This window comes from Oryza glaberrima, chromosome 3 (assembly GCF_000147395.1).
Source record: "Oryza glaberrima chromosome 3, OglaRS2, whole genome shotgun sequence".
NCBI lineage: Eukaryota > Viridiplantae > Streptophyta > Magnoliopsida > Poales > Poaceae > Oryza > Oryza glaberrima.
In genome coordinates this window covers 26,201,575-26,218,872 of record NC_068328.1, presented here as the reverse complement: position 1 = coordinate 26,218,872, position 17,298 = coordinate 26,201,575, and the positions used below count along the sequence as shown (strand labels likewise).

Here is a 17,298-nt window from a genome sequence, read left to right as displayed (position 1 = left end):
TGCCTTCATTACTTATGCGGGCTTCGCCCTTCAACGTCTGGCTTCGCGACTTGACAGGTGTTTCGGTAGTCTGGTCAAAGGTACTCACAACATGCCTCCAACAGTTGGTTGAAGACATTCATGACATGTCCCTAACAGTTAGTTTTCTGTAAGATTTATATGGTGATTTAATAAAATATAGTCAAGATTTTAGAGGCATGAAGCTACCCTAGGTCTACCCCTGACCTGGGTATATGGAAGGGATATATTTTCTCGATTTATAAAGGTATGTACTCTCTCCATTTAAAAAACAGTTATGGATTTGAATCTGAAAAATGTGTAAAAGGATAGAAATCGGTCTATTTTAAGATGAAATTTAAACTGTACGAGTTTTTTTTTTTTAGGAAGCGTAAGCAGTTAAGCTGACGTGGATGCAGAGTTGCAGACAGTCACAAGCAGGCGGAGGTTGGTTTCTTGGTTTCAGTGGAGAGATTGCCAGGTGGTACGAGTAGAAAGGATAGGTGTGGTGTACGAGTACGGGCGGAAGGCGGCGAGGACAGCAGGAACGAGGCCGGCCAAATTCCCCCCGGGGGGGGAGGGGGGGGGGGGGGGGGGGGGGGTTGGACTTTTTAAAGTACCTATCATAACTATCTATCACATCGGATATTTAGATGCTACTCTCTTTATCCATAAAAATTTTACATTTGATTTTTTCTAAATAAGTTGATTTATAGTTCTTATGCATTCAAAACTTAAATGGAGAGATAAATTAAATATTTGATTAGAACCTAAGGAGTCATCTAAATACTTATTGATTGCATGCTTGCATTCACTCCTTGAGTTTGTAATATCCAAGATGATTTAATTTCTCCTTGGTCGTAATGATAAAAGTAATATGTGTAAATTTTGTGGATGGAGTAATTTGGAGTATTAAACATAGACTAATTATAAAACCCATTCTATAACTTTGGACTAATTCGTGAGACGAATCTATTGAGCCTAATTAATCCATGATTAGCCTATGTGATGCTACAGTAAACATTTACTAATTATGAATTAATTGGGTTTAAAAAATTCATCTCGCGAATTAGCTCTCATCTATGCAATTAGTTTTATTAATAGTCTATATTTAATACTTCAAATTAGTGTTAAATATCCGACGTGAGACGGACTAAAATTTAATCCTTGTGTCCAAACACCACCTCAGTGCCCGTTGCTGTACGCCGTGAGCCATCAGATCACCGCCCCAAAACTATGAGCGCCTTTGCGCCTTTCGCCCGGGCCGGCGTACGCACGCCGACGCAGCTTTTGCACAACCACAACACTGCTGCTGACATGTTCTATGCTACTGTTCTACCTTGTGCTAAGCATGGGCCATTAGTTTAGCTCTACTACTTCAGTTACTATTACTACTGCTGTTAGTTTGTTACTGTACTAGTACTACTCCCCCCATGCTGTGCCTGTATGGTCAAAGAAAGGCTTGCTGGTTACCACAGGTGCCAGCATCATTCGCTTCAGAAATCAGTGTGTTTTTTTTCATAGAAATGGAATGTCAGGGAATCAGGGATACACCGTTCAAAGGGACCAAAACACACACACACACACGCACAAACACACAACACCGCTCCTCTGAGTTCTATCCTGCTCCCATTGAGCTGTGTGTCCATGGCTCTCATTGGAACTTTCAGCTAGCAATAAATTTACACAACAAGAAATGGAAAGGCCCCGTCCTCCCCAACGAGAGGCAAGGAGAGGACTGTCGTCTTGGTTTTGGTTGGAGGCTGGCACAACTCTCACACTCACAGTCACAGGCTTCACGAATCACGACCATGAGCTATACAGTACTGGTACTTGCACTAGGGCCCAGTTTAGTTTCTAAAAAGTTTTTCCCAAAAACATCTCATCGAATCTTTGGACACATACATAAAGCATTAAATATAAATGAAAACAAAGACTAATTGCACAGTTAGGTCGTGGCCCCCTGTATCTGTCTCTCAAAACACACAGAAACCACTAGCTGTGCTATGGTTTATTGGTTTAGAGCCTATTTGAATCATATGATTGAAAAAACAGAGGAATAGAAAAAATATAGAATTCTGATAGGAATACAAGTGTAAAACAGAGAACACAAAGAAAATACAGGAATGATCGTTTGATTGGACAGCAGGAAAAACACAAGAATCAGATAAAAGAGATAGATTGAAGGGAAGTTTTCCAAGAGGTTAGAGTGGATGCTAAATTTCCTACGTTTTTCCTCTAGAATCGTGGGAATAGGAAAGTTTCCTACGTTTTTTCTTTTCTCTTCCTACAAATCAAAGACATGAATAGTATAGGGTTTCAATTCCTTTGCTTTTTCTCTATTTATCCTCCAATTCAAAGGGGTTATGTTTAGTTTCTGAAATTAGGAAGAAGTTTAGGGAAAGTTGGTAGTTTGGAAAAAAAAGTTGGGAGTTTATGTGAGTAGGAAAGTTTTGGATGTGATGTAATGTGATGAAAGTTGAGAGTTTTAGAGAAGTTTGGTGCGAAAGCCTTAACAGGGTTAGTAAAAATGTAAAATGCAGGAGCAGAAGCCATGGAGGACCTTGTCCTGTGCTGTGCAAGAAGCTGGCTGTGCATAGAAAATTGGAGTAGCAGTAGCATAGCACCTGTGCTCCCTTGTGCTGTTCCTCTGAAGAGGGGCAGTGATGAGAGATTTTGGGGGGCCTCCACTACTCTATAGTCAAGCTTTGAACTCAAAATATTGCAAGGTGCATCGTGCATAGATACATATATACTACAGTAGTATTTGCCAGTACTCTCTACTAGGCCTACTACGGAGTACTATACTGTAGTATCCGTGAAGATAACATTTTTATACTGTTCCTTGTAATCTACTCAAGTAGTTCAGTAAACAGGGGAACCAGCGCTTCTACCAAATCACCCTTGCTCTGAACTGTCGCGAAAGCTTGAAATTATCTGATGCATCGAGTAGACCATTGCAGCGTGTGCTGTACTCCGATGTAATGTTATCCATTCGGAGTACTACTATCAGTGTTCCGTACTGTGTCTTAAGCCTAACCATGAGTGTGTTTTGCTGCAGCTTTATACGGTCGCTGCCACTGCCACTATAGCTGATTCCCCTGATCCGTCTTCAGGTGCCATCCAATCAAACAAAGGCTGTGTTTGGATCCAAATTTCAGTCCTTTTCCATCACATCAACCAGATTACACACACAACTTTCCAGTCACATCATCTTCACTTTCAACCAAAATTTAAACTTTGTACTGAACTAAACACAGCCAAAGTTGAAGGTATGTTTGAAGAGTTTCACAGCTACGGTTTCTCCTAGAATTAGAGGGTGTTTTGGTGAAACACCCCCTTAAAATCTTGCTAAACAGTTCAATTTTTTTTCAAATTTTGAGAAGCTATGGTTGTACAATCTAAAACATAAATCAAAATTTAGAAGTTAAAGAAACCCAGATTTTATATATTTTCAAAAGTTGACTAACAACCAGTTGCTTCCAAAATCTCCCGAGCCCCATTGGTTGCCCTAATAAACCAAAACTGAAACTAAAATTTGAATTTTCAATTCTCAACATGGTTTCTTTTCTAGCTTTGATTTTTAAGTTGTTAAGAACACATATAAATATTTTACCTATAAATTATTTTTTATTTTTCAATAAGCCGTTTTTTTCTACTAGAGAATATATATGGGCGACCGATGAGATCCCCCTTCTCTCAAATGCCAGCTGACCTGCTTCAAGATTTGTACAGAAACCCTGATCCCCCGAATGGTTTACAGCGTGGTAACTTCTTCTTGCCCCTTACTCCCTCCGTCCCTACTAGGATGTGTAACATCTGATGATACTAAGTTGGTTTTTTTATAGAACGGAAGGAGTAACTTGTTCTGTTTACAGCGCCGTCAGTAGCCAATAAAACGCCAGCGACCGCGACGCATCGTGCCTTCTCCGTTGGTTTTACTCCTTCGCCTCGCACCGCACCGCATGCGGCGAGCGCGACACAGGACACACTCGGACGCTCGCTACTCCTCTCCGCTCCGGGCGGATGGATGGCTGCGCTACCCAACAAGTAACAGCCATCGTCCGTCCCTGGGGACCCCGACCGCAGAGCAGACGCCCTCCTCCTCCCTCTCCTCTCCCCACCCATGGTGTTATGAGGAGAAGAATACTATGATCCTCTTCTTGGCTTCTTCTTGCATCCCCTCCTCCTCACATGCCAACAACAACAACCCTTCCTCCTCCTCCATTCGCCACCCCTCCTGCTTCCATCCATGGACGCCACTCCCGTCTTCTTGATTGCTGATTAGTCAGCTGCCTGCGCTGCGTTCTCCTTGTGCTTGTGTGCGTGTGAGAGAGTGTTCGAGCGAAGGAGAGGAGGAGGGGAGGCAATGGCGGCGGCGAGGAGGCTGTCGGAGCTGCTGCAGGAGCAGCAGGAGCCGTTCCTCATCGAGGCCGCCAAGATCAGGCGGCTGCGGCGCGGCGGCGGCCGCGGTGGAGGTGGAGGTGGAGCGTGCTGCCCCGTGGCCGCGTGCAGGAGGCTGCTCAGGCTCTGCAACCACGGGTTCAAGAAGAGGCGAGGCTGCGGCGGCGTCGGCGGCGGCGGCGGTGTCGGCGGGGGCGGCGTCAGTGGGCTGAGGTCGGCGCTGAGCAAGGCGCTGTGCGGCAAGGCCGTGAGGAGGGTGCTCCGCTGGGACAGCCTTGGCTGCTTCCCCGGCGGCGTCGACCGCGAGTTCCGCCGGCTGCGGCGGTCCACCGGCGACAGCGGCGAGTGCGACCCCCGCGCCATGGACTTCAGCGGCCACAGCAACGACGAGCGGCCGCCGGGGAGGTGGAAGGCGCCCGGCATTGGCATGGACATGGACGTCGACGAGTCGTCGCGGCAGCTCAGCCCGGTCTCCGTCCTCGACCTGCACTCCGACGACGGCGACTCTCCTGTGCACTGCCGCTGTAAGTTCTCTGACCTCTACAGTGCCCTCTGCACTCTGCACTACTACGCTTTACCATTTTACCAACCCGTCAGTACTTTTGATTAGGCATTCAATGTGTCTTAACATTTCGATTTACCCCCCATGTTTATTACTCTTACCACCTTAATCAACATTTTCCCCTCTCTCTCTCCAGCAACAATGGTTAAAATTAACCTTTACTACAAATGCTACTTATTAACATGTTAACTGCACATTTAATGTGTCACCATTGCCATTAACCCGATGTTTATCAGTACTCCATCTTAAGATTCATCTTTCCCATCTTAACACTCCATTTCTATTATCACAGGGGAGGATGAAAAGCCCTCGACCTCAGGGAGCTCGCCACCATCCGAGGGCTTCATCGGCGCCACCTCACCATGCTTCACCTACAACATCCATGGCAAGATCATCCCAATGGAGGTAGAAGAAGACGAAGAAGAAGGCGACGAGGAGGAGGAGGAGATGGCCAGAGCCGGCAAGTCCATCGAGCAGCAGATCTCCTCGTGGGAGAGGATCGCAGAGGACATCTCCAACATCCCGAGAATGGTGGAGATGGACTTCTCCCAGTCGATACAACAGTGGGGCGAGCTCAAGCTCGAGGCAGCCATGGAGATCGGCACGAGGATAGAGACCCTAATCTTTGATGAGATCAGGAGAGAAACCGTCTGTGACATGCTTGCTTCACACTGTACATTGGCAGCTGCAACAACATCTTGTTGACCACAGAAAAGAGAGAGAGAGAGATAGTAGTATGTGGACTGAGGAGGAGGAGAGGGGGGTGTGGTTAAAAAAAAATGGAGGATCTGTATAATTTGAGAGGGTTCATGTGGAATTCATTTTTTTCCCTAACTCCAAAGTCTTGGTCCCATTGTTGTCCCGAGCTCCATGTTTTTCATTCTGCAAATATTATATATATATCTTTAGATGATGGCAAATATTAGTATATGGATTGAAAAAGGACGGATTTTTATTCTTTCTTAAAAGAGCAGCAGTTAAGAGGCCTAACAGACACTAAAAATATATCAAGAGATGTGTAGACTTTTACATGCCTGAAAACTCTCTGAACAAGAACACTACAGATGAGTGCTTGTCTTGACAAAGAAAGTGGGGCTTGTCTGTCCATTTACTCTCATTGTAAATTCACCAGGAAACACGCCATTATTCCAGGTAACCAGAAGGAGACAAATCTGTGGTCTCAAAAGTCACAGGACCAAAGCTTTGCATTGCATGGACATATAGACATATGGACATATAGTATAAAAGCAAAGCTTAGCCTTTTTCATTAAGTGATCAGTTTTTGTCCATTTCACAAAACTAACAACCTAAGGGCCCCTTTGAATCAAAGTATTTATATAGAAATTTCATAGGATTCAAATACTATAGGAAATTTTCTTATTTGGTCCTTTAATTCAAAGGATTGAAGCTTTCCAAATCCTATGAAATTCCTATGGAATGGCACATTGCATGTGGATTTTTAGAGAAAATTTAGCAAGAGCTCCAACCTCTTGGAAAATTTCCTTTGAGTCTATCTCTCTCATCCGATTCCTGTGTTTTTCCTGCGCTCCAATCAAACAACCATTCCTGTGTTTTTCCTGTGTTTTGCAATCCTCTGTTTTACACTTCAATTCCTGTCAGAATCCTATGTTTTTTCTATTCTTCCGTTTTTTATACCATGCGATTCAAAGGGGCCCTAAACTGCACATTTGGAATCTGAGCACTGCATTGAAAACAGGTGTGGCTTCCAATGGAGACTCTGTCTGTAGGGAAAGCCAAGTCCTCTGCTAAAGGACAGGGCATCATGTATAGGATACCCTTTGCTGCTACTAGTTGATGTCTTAATTAGTGGGGGTCAAAGAAGCAGCCAATGCTGCTGGCACTGACAGTACCTTCTTTGCATCTCCCCATGGCATAATATACTGCTAATTAGCTCTTAGATTAAGGAGACTGGTACTAGGTGCACCCTTGTACTGCTGCTTAACTAAAGGTTTAAGATGCAACTGAAATGATTCCGCATTTCCACTAGGGAGGAGCTAGAGAATTCTCTCACAAGATTAGACCAAAGAAAGTAGTAGTAGGCCACAACGTGTGGACTAGTGCTCACAATTACGCCACACTGGAAGAAAAAAACGTGACTTAAAATATGATGAAGAGATCGTGCGTGGTTGCTCCAGGTAAGGAGTACAATATGAAGAATACATACTTAAGAGAGTTGAGTGGTATCAGGGTTTTGCTTTCACTGAAGTAATCTGAAATCGGCCGATCGAGCTTGTCTCTTGTTGATCAGGAGGAGGTTGGTAGGACAGAAACCTGAGAGAGATCGATCATAGCCAAAACAAATCGGCAGTTAGAGGGGAAGGGGGCAATGCAAGAGCCACTCCGATCGCCGTCGCCGTCGCCGTCGCCATCGCCGTGCACATGCACACTGCGCTGCTCGGCCCTGCGAAAAATTCAGAGAACCAAACAGAAAAAAAAAAAGAAAAATACGTTTGCATCTACCACCAGTCTCTGTCTTGTGCCATGAATCTCTCAGCAGCTATACGGGCAAGCGCGATGTTAGTTGCCGACTTCAGCAATACTGTGGGCCAAGGGGTCAGACGGTATTAAACCATCACACCTTTTATATTGTTTATACGTGTTGGAGAGAAATAAGGTGGGCCCAGCTAAACAAAAAAATCACTGATAGTAAAATTCCCGTGACTGCTGCGTGACTCCTTCCCGCGAGTTATGTCAGAAACACTGTACAAATAATATTGTTTATCTCTTGTTCATCGGTAGTAGCTGTATGATCAGGTTTTAACTCTTTGCCACTCTCACAATGCTTCCTACTGGCTAGGAAGAGAGCATGTATTGTTTATTACCGGCTAAAAAGTAACAATGTGGATGCCCTACGAGAGTAAAATGCGTGTGCGTCGCGGAGGTAGCTGAGCAGAGTGAGGAGAAGCGGAGTGGAGTGTGAAGTGGGGCCCAGGTGGCAGCCAGCGTGGCGGGGGCCATGTGGGCACAATAAATGGCCCGGCGGTGAGGCAGATTGCGCGGTTGCGTCGCACAAGGCTGATACTGAAGTGATGCCCCACCCAACCGCCGCTAGTGTCCGTCCTCGTCCTCTCTCTCCTGTGGCTGTGGGGCCCGTCCGCCCATGCACTATGCCTTGTACGTCCACGGTACAATTATGTGGTCTCTACACTCGTCCGGTTCTCCGGCCCCTTCCCTTCCCTTGTGGCCGCTTTGTCACTCTTTCTCCAAACTCCAAGTGGAATCCATTCAGTGGAACAATGGAAGGGATCGAGTTTAACTGCTTTGAGTGGTGATAGGGAAATCATACTTAATACTATACTATGTTGATAAACAGGGAGGATCGATAGAAAGAGATCATTTTGATTAGACAAATTTTACTACAGCACATCTGAAGTTTATAGTCTTCGCTAAAAGACACCGTAAAACGTGAAACAATTGGTAGGCATCCCTAAAAAATTACTCTCTCCGTTTCAGGTTATAAGACGTTTTGACTTTGGTCAAAGCTAAACTACTTTAAATTTGACTAAGTTTATAGACAAATATATTAATATTTATAATACCAAATAAGTTTCATTACATAAATAATTAAATATATTTTCATAATAAATTTATCTTGGGTTGAAAATGTTTTTTTCTACAGACTTAGTCAAACTTAAAGCAGTTTGACTTTGACCAAAGTAAAAACGTCTTACAACCTGAAATGGAAGGAGTAGTAATAGCTATGGGACACCGAGGCTATCATTATTTTTTGGTCCAAATAAAAAGAGAAACATTTAGAAAAAAAACAATTTTGCCTCTAGGGCCATATGCTTCTAACCTAACTGGGTCTGATTAAAAAATAGGGTTTGGAGAGGGGATCAGAGATGAAGATTGGCCTAATTCTTGTTGAAACCAAACCCAGTCGTCTTACAAGCATTTGGCCCCATCGGTACATTTGTCTTTTCCACATTGTTTCTCTATTCATTTGAACCAAATATAATAAAATAATGGTTTCGTCGTCCCACCGCTATTACCATTTTTTGGGTGCCCGCCAGTCGTGTCATGTTTCTATGCGATGTTATTTTAGCAAATACCACAAACTAAAGCTGCGTTCGGAAGTGAGGGTTGGGAACCCTCACTCCCCAGCACGAAAAACGGAGCAGTGATTAGCACGTGATTAATTAAGTATTTGCTATTTTTAAAAAAAATGGATTAATATGATTTTTTAAGCAACTTTCGTATAGAAACTTTTTTCAAGAAAACGTACTGTTTAGCAGTTTAAAAAGTGTGCGTGCGGAAAATAAGAGGAGGAGTTGGGAACATGTCCTTCCGAACGCAGCCGAAGTGTCAGTAGTAAATTTTGCATTATCCTGCATTACCACGAAGTGTGACTATACAGGCCTATAAAACTGGTGCATTCTTAGTAGAGCTAAAAAAAAAAGAAAATTGATTTCACCCACGTGAGTTGAATTGTTATCAAGTTTCTAAAGGTCACTCTATAAATAATGGAGGAGACTATACTTAAGAACAGTAAATTGATTCCGAACAAAGCGGGCATCCATTAGCTGAACACCGGCCAAAAAGAGAAGCAGTGCACCCATAATTGAAGAGTATCCCGCACGCCCCGGATAATAATGTCTTAGGACCAAAATCATAATTGAATAACAATGTCCAGAGAGGAGAAAATCTCGTATGTCTTCTTCCCTGGGCATTTAAACATAAGCCAACAAAAATGTGTGTGTATATGCATAGATCAAAATGGTCCAAATCTATTTGTGAAGGATATGTAACGGCCAACGGGGCCGTTGCATGCAGCAGCAGCATGTGCTCCAACAGTTTGCAACATGTACCAGCAGTTATTAGGTTTAGGCACCGCCTGTTGCCTTGTTGTCGTCGAACGGTACAGCGCTAGTACGTCCACACATTTTGTAGGTTGTCAAGGCAGGATTAAATTAAACCACTAAAATTGCAAAGGTTAATATTTTTAATGTGAAATGCTAAGTTAAGAGCCCTTTGATTGGTAGGGAAAATACATGACATTTATAATCCTTTCAAATAGTAAGGATGGGGACCTGAACACTGGTGGAGAAACCATCTTTGGTCGGTCGACCAAATTTCATAATAGTCCCGGTTATATTAAAAACCAGGACTAAAAATATCTTTAGTCCCGGTTTTAAAGCTCCAGGGGTACTTTTCAATCTTTAGTACCGGTTGGTGCCGGTTGGTGTTACCAACCGAGACTAAAGATCTATTTGTAGTCCCGGTTGATAACACCAACCAGGAAAAAAGATCGCCATAAACTTTACTCCCGGTTGGTGTTACCAACCGGGACTAAAGATCTATTTGTAGTCCCGGTTGGTAACATCAACTGGGAAAAAAGATCGACGCGGAGATCGGAGAGGCCTACGCGATCGGATCGAGGTATCTCCTCCTCTCCTTTAACTCCTTCCTCCTCCTCTCCTCAACCATATCTCCTCCTCTCCTTTTAACTCTCTCCTCAACCTTATCTATTCCTTTCCTTCTCCTCTCTACACAACAGCGGTGGGGCGAGGAGATGCCAAGCCGGCGCGAGGGCGGCGGGGCACGGAGGGCGGCGCGTGGCCGCCGGCGGCGGCCTTTGAGGCGGCGGCCTGCGGCTGTGGCCTGGCGGCCGGCGCGAGGGCGGCGCGGCGCGCGGTGAGGCAGTGGCCGCCGGCGGCGGCCTACGGCTGGGGCCTGGTGGCCGGCGCGAGGGCGGCGCGGCGCGCGGCGAGGCGGTGGCCGCCGGCGGCGGCCTTTGAGGCGGCAGCCTGTGGCGGCAAGGCGCGGATGGCCGGCCGGCCGGCGCGTCGAGGCGGCGCCTAGCAGTTTTTTTCTTTCTTTTTTTTTTGAGAATCTGAGTTGAGATTGTTGTGAGATGTATTTTATTTGTGTGTGATATGAATATGTATTTTGTAGAAGTTGTGATGTAATTTTTTTTAAGATTTTGTGATGTATTTGAGATGATCAATTTGTGGATTTGAAGGCAATTTGAGGATGATTGTTTTGGGATTTTGGGGACGGGATAGGGTTAGGGTGAAATCAATATATTAAAAATAATGAAGAAAAGAAAATAATAAAAAAGCAACCGGATCTGCCTCTGTAGTACTAACCGGGACTAAAGATAAAAGTATCTTTAGTCCCGGTTGGTAACACCAATCGGGACTAAAAATCGATTTTTACTCCCGGTTATCTCACCCGGGACTAAAGATAGTGATCTTTAGTCCCGGATTCGTAGTCCCGGTTGGAAAACCGGGACTATAGGGGTTACGAACCAGGAGTAAAAACCACTTCTCCACCAGTGGAACAATCCTACCAAATTCCTATGAAATGACTTAAACAAATGAGAAAAGTTAGGCCTGGTTTAGTTCCCAAATTTTTTTTCACAAAAACATCACATCGAATCTTTGGATATATGCATGGAGCATTAAATATAGATAAAAACAAAAACTAATTGCACAGTTTACATGGAAATCGCGAGGCGAATCTTTTGAGCTTAATTAGTCCATGATTAGCCATAAGTGATACAGTAATCCACATGTGCTAATGACGGCTTAATTATACTCGAAAGATTCGTCTCGCGGTTTTCAGGTGAGTTATGAAATTAGTTTTTTCATTCGTGTCCGAAACCATTTCTGACATCCGGTCAAACATCCGATGTGACACCCAAAAATTTTCTTTTCACGATGAAAACAAGCCATGTGAGGTACAACCGCGCGCTCACAGAAAAAACTTTTTGAGTCTTTAATTATCTCTCTAATTTCAATGTTTTTCTTATGATCTATCCGAATGTCCATTTCTTTGTTTTATCTATGTTTTATGATCCACTTGCATTCATGTTTAAACCTTATAAATCTTATTTCTATCTGTGCGCTTTCTCAATCTCTCGTTTCAAACTTCAAAGTACCCTAACTTGCCGTGGATAGCCGCTGTATGCATGTTGGAATTTTGAGTACTTTTATTCAGGTAAACAACAGTGACCAAGTCAGGAGCTTAGCTGTTGCATGTACAACGTATGCATGCAGCTTTTCGGCCATTAATTCGACCGAGATGTTTGCTGGTTTGACACTGTGGTGATATAGCTAGATTGCTGGAAGAGAGACTGTTTATGATGTGGCCTTTGTCCTTGGTATATGTTTTTTTGGTGAAAGATTTGGTGGTACAAATTAAGACTCCATTTGGAAGGCATAAATTAATTTCATAAAGAAATAGTACGTGCAAGGCCTAGTTCTTAATAGATGACGGATGGAAATGAAACCGAGTTTAGATAACCGTTTCGATGGCGCAAATGAATAAAATAAATACTATATATTTTTTAAAAATGATTATATATATTTTTTAAAGATACTTTGGTGAAGAAAGTTTTTGTAAAAATCGCACGGTTTAGAAGATTGGGAAGCATATATACCCCCAATAATCCATAAGCCAAAAAGAACGGGACCAAATTGTTGTAGCAAACAACCTGACAAATTTTATTCTTCAATTTTTATTTTTATCTAATTTTCTAGGGAGTGGGTATATAGGGTTGTAGGAGGAACAATTAAAGAAAAGAATGAGTATTTAGAGAGACAAGGATCAAAATTACACATATTTTTTTAGCGGACTAAATTACAGATACCTAATGTAGGACAGAAACATATTGTTATGATGAAAATGCCTTTCACCCTACCCGATACTAGGTAACTTAGATTTCTCAACTAATCAACTAGTCATGGGGCACACACTACTGTTTGAGATAGTACTGGATGTTGCCTAATTGCCAGTTATATGATACTCGAAGACAAAGAGAAGGATTGAATGTGTGTGAATTATGCATCGAGCAGCTTGTGTGATTGGTGAAGGACATCCACTTGACCACTCCTAATTTCATTTCTTTATTCGAACACGGATCCTATATCTGAATATCTAAAAATCTAATAGCAATCAAACATATCACTCATCTGCAGTGAAGCAGCCAGCAAGCTGCAAGCCTGCCTGCCTCCATCCAATCTGCTTGGCTGCATTGCATTGCATGGTTCCAGGCTTCCAGCCAGAGCCTTGGATGCTCTCAGGCTAAAACACAATAGACACCATCTTGTCCTGTTGCGCCGTCCGGCTGTGCACGTGCAGACACGAGAGCGACAAAGCAAATCAAGTGCCACGCCATAAACAAAAAAGCAAAGCTGTCGTGTAGTTTATAGCTGGCTCTCTCACTGTGTGTGTTCAGCGGCCAACGACACTGCGTCGTCGTTCTGAATTTCTGATACTATCGCTGCTTGTACGTACTCCGTATTTCTGATGGCAACTGTGTCGCCGTCTGGTTCTATCTCTCTCTGTTTTCTTTTTTTTTCTTTTGAAGAGTTTGATTCTTAACTTAGCACTACGTACCAGTGCCTTTTTAATTAATTTCGTCGTCTGCACATGAGTAGATCCTCCATCTGTTTGTGTGTTGACCGAATTTAGTTTTATATTTGCACCGTGCCTTTTAAAAACAAAGCAAGACAAGGAGAAATGGAACCGAGTGGCTGTGTACTAGAGTATATATCTATCTGCACTTGCTTTTGTTTGTATACGCTAGCTCTTAGAAACTCCTTAATGAAACCTATAACTCGACTTAGGTGTGGGGTAGCGAGCTTTTCAGTTTGCAAGGCTTGCCGATCTGGTTGACCCGTGCTCAAGCAAAGGTTGGTGATCGTGAAGTCGGAGCTGCGGCATCGGCGGGGCGCGACGTGCGGCAACAAACATGAGCCCTTTTCTGTTGTGCTTCGGCGTGTGTCGGGTCATTGACATGACTTGGCGTTTCTTAGTGAAGTCGGAGTCGCCCGATCACGTGAGTGATAGTGTGACGACGATAACATCATGTCTTTGCCAATGTGGGAGTCTTGATTTCTTCAAGTTTGCTGCTTGGTCTTATCGTTCTGTTGAGCAACGTTTGTTGTGTGTTTTGCTTGGTTGTCCTTTTCTGTTGCCGTGGTTGTTTAGGCTAGTTGGAGAGTCTGTGTAGTTGTGGTTTTCGCTTAGTTTTTTCTAATTAAAATGGGATATTCTTCTTTGTATAAAATGTCGGCAATGCACTGGTGGAGAAACCATCTTTGATCGGTCTGGCAAAATCCACAATAGTCCCGGTTCCAAAAAGAACCGAAACTAAATATTGTTTTTAGTCCCGGTTATAAAAATTTTGAACCGGGACTAAAGATGATATTTAGTCCCGGTTCATCCCCTGTCAGATGCAAGTCAGGGGGCCGAGGATCTTTAGTCTCGGTTGGTGTTAATAACCGGGACTAAAGATCACCACTTTAGTCACGGGACTAAAAATTACCAACCGTGACTAAAATTGAACACGTAGTATATAATCCCTATCTTTTATCCTCTCCTCCACAGTTACAACTTAGCGGATCGAATCTCTCCCTCTCTCTTCATATCTCACCTCTCTAACTCTCTTCCTCATCCCCTCTCCTCCACCTCCTCCCCTTCTCATCTGGCGGGCCGGCGGGCATCGGGGCCGCGCGCGGCGGCGGGCGGCGGGGTGCAGGCCGACGGGGCCGCGCCCGGTGGCGGGCGGTGGGTTCCGCGGCGGCAGCCGCGGCCAGCGGGGCCGCGCCCGGCGATCGTGGCGAGCGGCGGCAGCGACATCGTTTTTTCTTTTTTTTTTAAATTTGTGATTCACTGAGATGTACAAATTTGTGATTCATTGTTTGGATCTGTGATGTATTTGAGTAATTTTTTAGGATTTTGTGATGTATTTGATTTGTGTGTATAAGTAACTTTATGATATGTGATGTGGATTTGGTGATGTGAATTTGGGATGTTACTTTGATTTGGGGATTTGGGGATTTGCCTATTTGATTCGGGAGAAAATACAAAGGAAAAAAAAGAAAAGGGGACCATCTGGTACTGTCGTTATTGTCTCTTTAGTCCCGGTTGGTAACATCAACTACCAACCGGGACTAAAGATGGACATCTTTAGTCCTGGATCCTTACTCCCGGTTGAAAAATCGGGAATAAAGGGGTTCCCAACCGGAAGTAAAGATGGTTTCTACACCAGTGATGGCATGACTGTTTGGAAAAAAAAAAGAAACCTGTAACTCGAACAGAAGCCGTCGAGTTGTCTCTACATCTAAGTGGTTATCAAACCTAAAAAATCTACCAAATTTTGAAAAGGTTCTAAACTAAACACATTTAAGCCCGAAATGTGCCAATATTTGATAGCGTTCAAAGTGTCAACAAATAAACCAGCCCGAAAAAAATATTTTCACTACGTAAGAGTCCAGAGTGAGGCTCTCCGTCAGTGAGTTCAATTTTGGTCCCTAATCTGTTCTATACTGTATTTCCAATCACCAGAAAATAAATATCTTATGGAAGTATTAGTATCAGGACAGGCAAACTCGAACAATTTTGTTATATATTTGTCAACAAATTTTCTCCTAAAAATTTGACAGATGTAATTACAGTACAATCATAGTGTAGTTACACTGTAACTTGCATGTAATTACACTGTAACTATAATGTAACTTGCATGTAACTTTAAAAAATCTCTCCGTAACATCTTATTTCAGTAAAATGGAGGTCGTGGGACAAATTCTTTCACATGTGTGTGCTACGATTTTTTTCCTCACCAGAATAAATCTTGTAATAGATCTAACGATTCAAAATTACGTGAAACTTACGTACAAGTTACACTGTAGTTATATGCAAGTTACAGTGTAATTACATATAAGCTACAGTGTAATTACACTACGATTGTATTATAATTACATCTGTTAAATTATTAGGAGAAAATTTATCGGGGTGGTCCCAATACGAATATGGATCCTCTCTCTCTTTCTCTCTACGTCGTGAACCAGTAGATGGGCTGGCGCGAATAGGCCTTTCAGCACGAAAGAACATACGGCCCAGAACACCGTGAGCCCATGATGAGTCCTGCGCGGAAGTGAGGGAGCGGGCTGAATCCGGGAGAAGCCCACCGTGCACCAGTCGACACGGCCCTGGTCTAAATGGGCTAAATCACGGGCAGATGCATCTCTACATATTTAAAAGGAGGAATAAATTCACTTAGGACCCTCGTCTTTGACGTTAAGTTTGACTCACGTCCTGAAACCACAATATAAAATATTACATCTGAGGTCCCTTAACTTGTCAACGAATCTGATTTTCGTCCCTCAACCGAAAAACCAGACGTAACGGGTCCCTCAACTATCAATACCGGTGCAGATTACATCCCTCAGCAGTTTTGAGAGTGGTTTTGGCTGACGTGGTGCCTACATGGCTAATTTGACTCAGTCTTTATCTGACGTGGCATTGACGTGGCGCTTACGTGGCAATTCGATCCGGAAAAATAATAAAACCGGTAGGACCCACATGTCAGTTTCACACACAAATTAATAAAAAGAGAGAATCCACTCAGTACCATTGAGTTTTCTTCACTTCTACAATCTACCACTGACTTTGTTAAGTTGAATAATATGCCATTGTGTTTTCTTGAACCTCTAGTGCGTGCCATCGCTGTCCATGAGCCGTTAGTTGGCACCCGTTTGATGCAGTGAAAATTTTTTTAATGACTAAAATACCCTTTGACTAACATACACTGACACTTCTTGACTGAAAACCCTAGACGTGCACCCAAAACGATTTGCTCAGTATAAGGCTGCGCCGACTCCCATCGATGGAACGCCAGCCGCCCAAGTCCCCGACGCGTGGCCGAACGCCCGGCTCCCCATCGACGACACGCAATCGAGCGCAGGGCTCCTCATCGATGCGCGGCGGCGGTCGGTCGCTGGGCTCCCCATTGACGCGCGGCCGGGCACAGGGCTTCCCATTGACGCATAGCGCATACTCCAGCACCGCCACGGCCGCGTACGGCTGTTTCAATGTACCTGCGGATGGATTAGCTCGCCGAGTTTTCTGGATAACGGGAATAATCCATTTTAATAGCTCGATCGTTTCTACCTCCGGACTCCGGTGTATGCGACCGCGTCGCAATACGGTCCTGCGTCATCCTTCCGTCACCAGTTTCTTGCCGATGAGGAAGTGACATCACGCGTATATATATATATACGCTCCCGATATACGTGGCCGTATATATATACGCCGGGATATAGTAGGTGACCAACGTACGCAACTGCTGGCCATCGGCCCATATGCATGCAGCCCACACGAGCTGCTTGTATGTTTCTTTCTCCCTTGACAAAAAAAAACCATGTATAATGAGTTAGGGGCAAATATGTCTTTTTACAGCTGACGGCGATGACACACAGTAGAGGTTCAAGAAAACACGATGGTATATTATTCAACTTGACAAAGTTAGTGGTAGATTGTACAAGTGGGGAAAACTCAGTGGTACTGAGTAGATTATCTCTAAT

General features: G+C 43.8%; 1 protein-coding gene across 1 annotated transcript; it reads left to right on the top strand.

Moving 5' to 3' along the window:
- The first annotated feature begins 3,940 nt into the window (after positions 1 to 3,940).
- On the top strand, positions 3,941 to 5,903 carry LOC127765855 (uncharacterized). The gene is made up of 2 exons (XM_052290815.1): positions 3,941 to 4,925; positions 5,256 to 5,903. The coding sequence occupies exons 1-2, from the start codon at positions 4,367 to 4,369 to the stop codon at positions 5,666 to 5,668; spliced, it is 972 nt and encodes a 323-aa protein (XP_052146775.1). The 5' UTR covers positions 3,941 to 4,366; the 3' UTR covers positions 5,669 to 5,903.
- The last annotated feature ends 11,395 nt before the right edge of the window (positions 5,904 to 17,298 follow it).

Bases quoted from the DNA above. Each gene is read 5' to 3' on its own strand.
- LOC127765855 (XM_052290815.1), top strand. From the start codon at position 4,367: ATGGCGGCGGCGAGGAGGCTGTCGGAGCTGCTGCAGGAGCAGCAGGAG. The intron at 4,926-5,255 runs GTAAGTTCTCTG...CTATTATCACAG, and splicing joins CTCTCCTGTGCACTGCCGCT to GGGAGGATGAAAAGCCCTCG.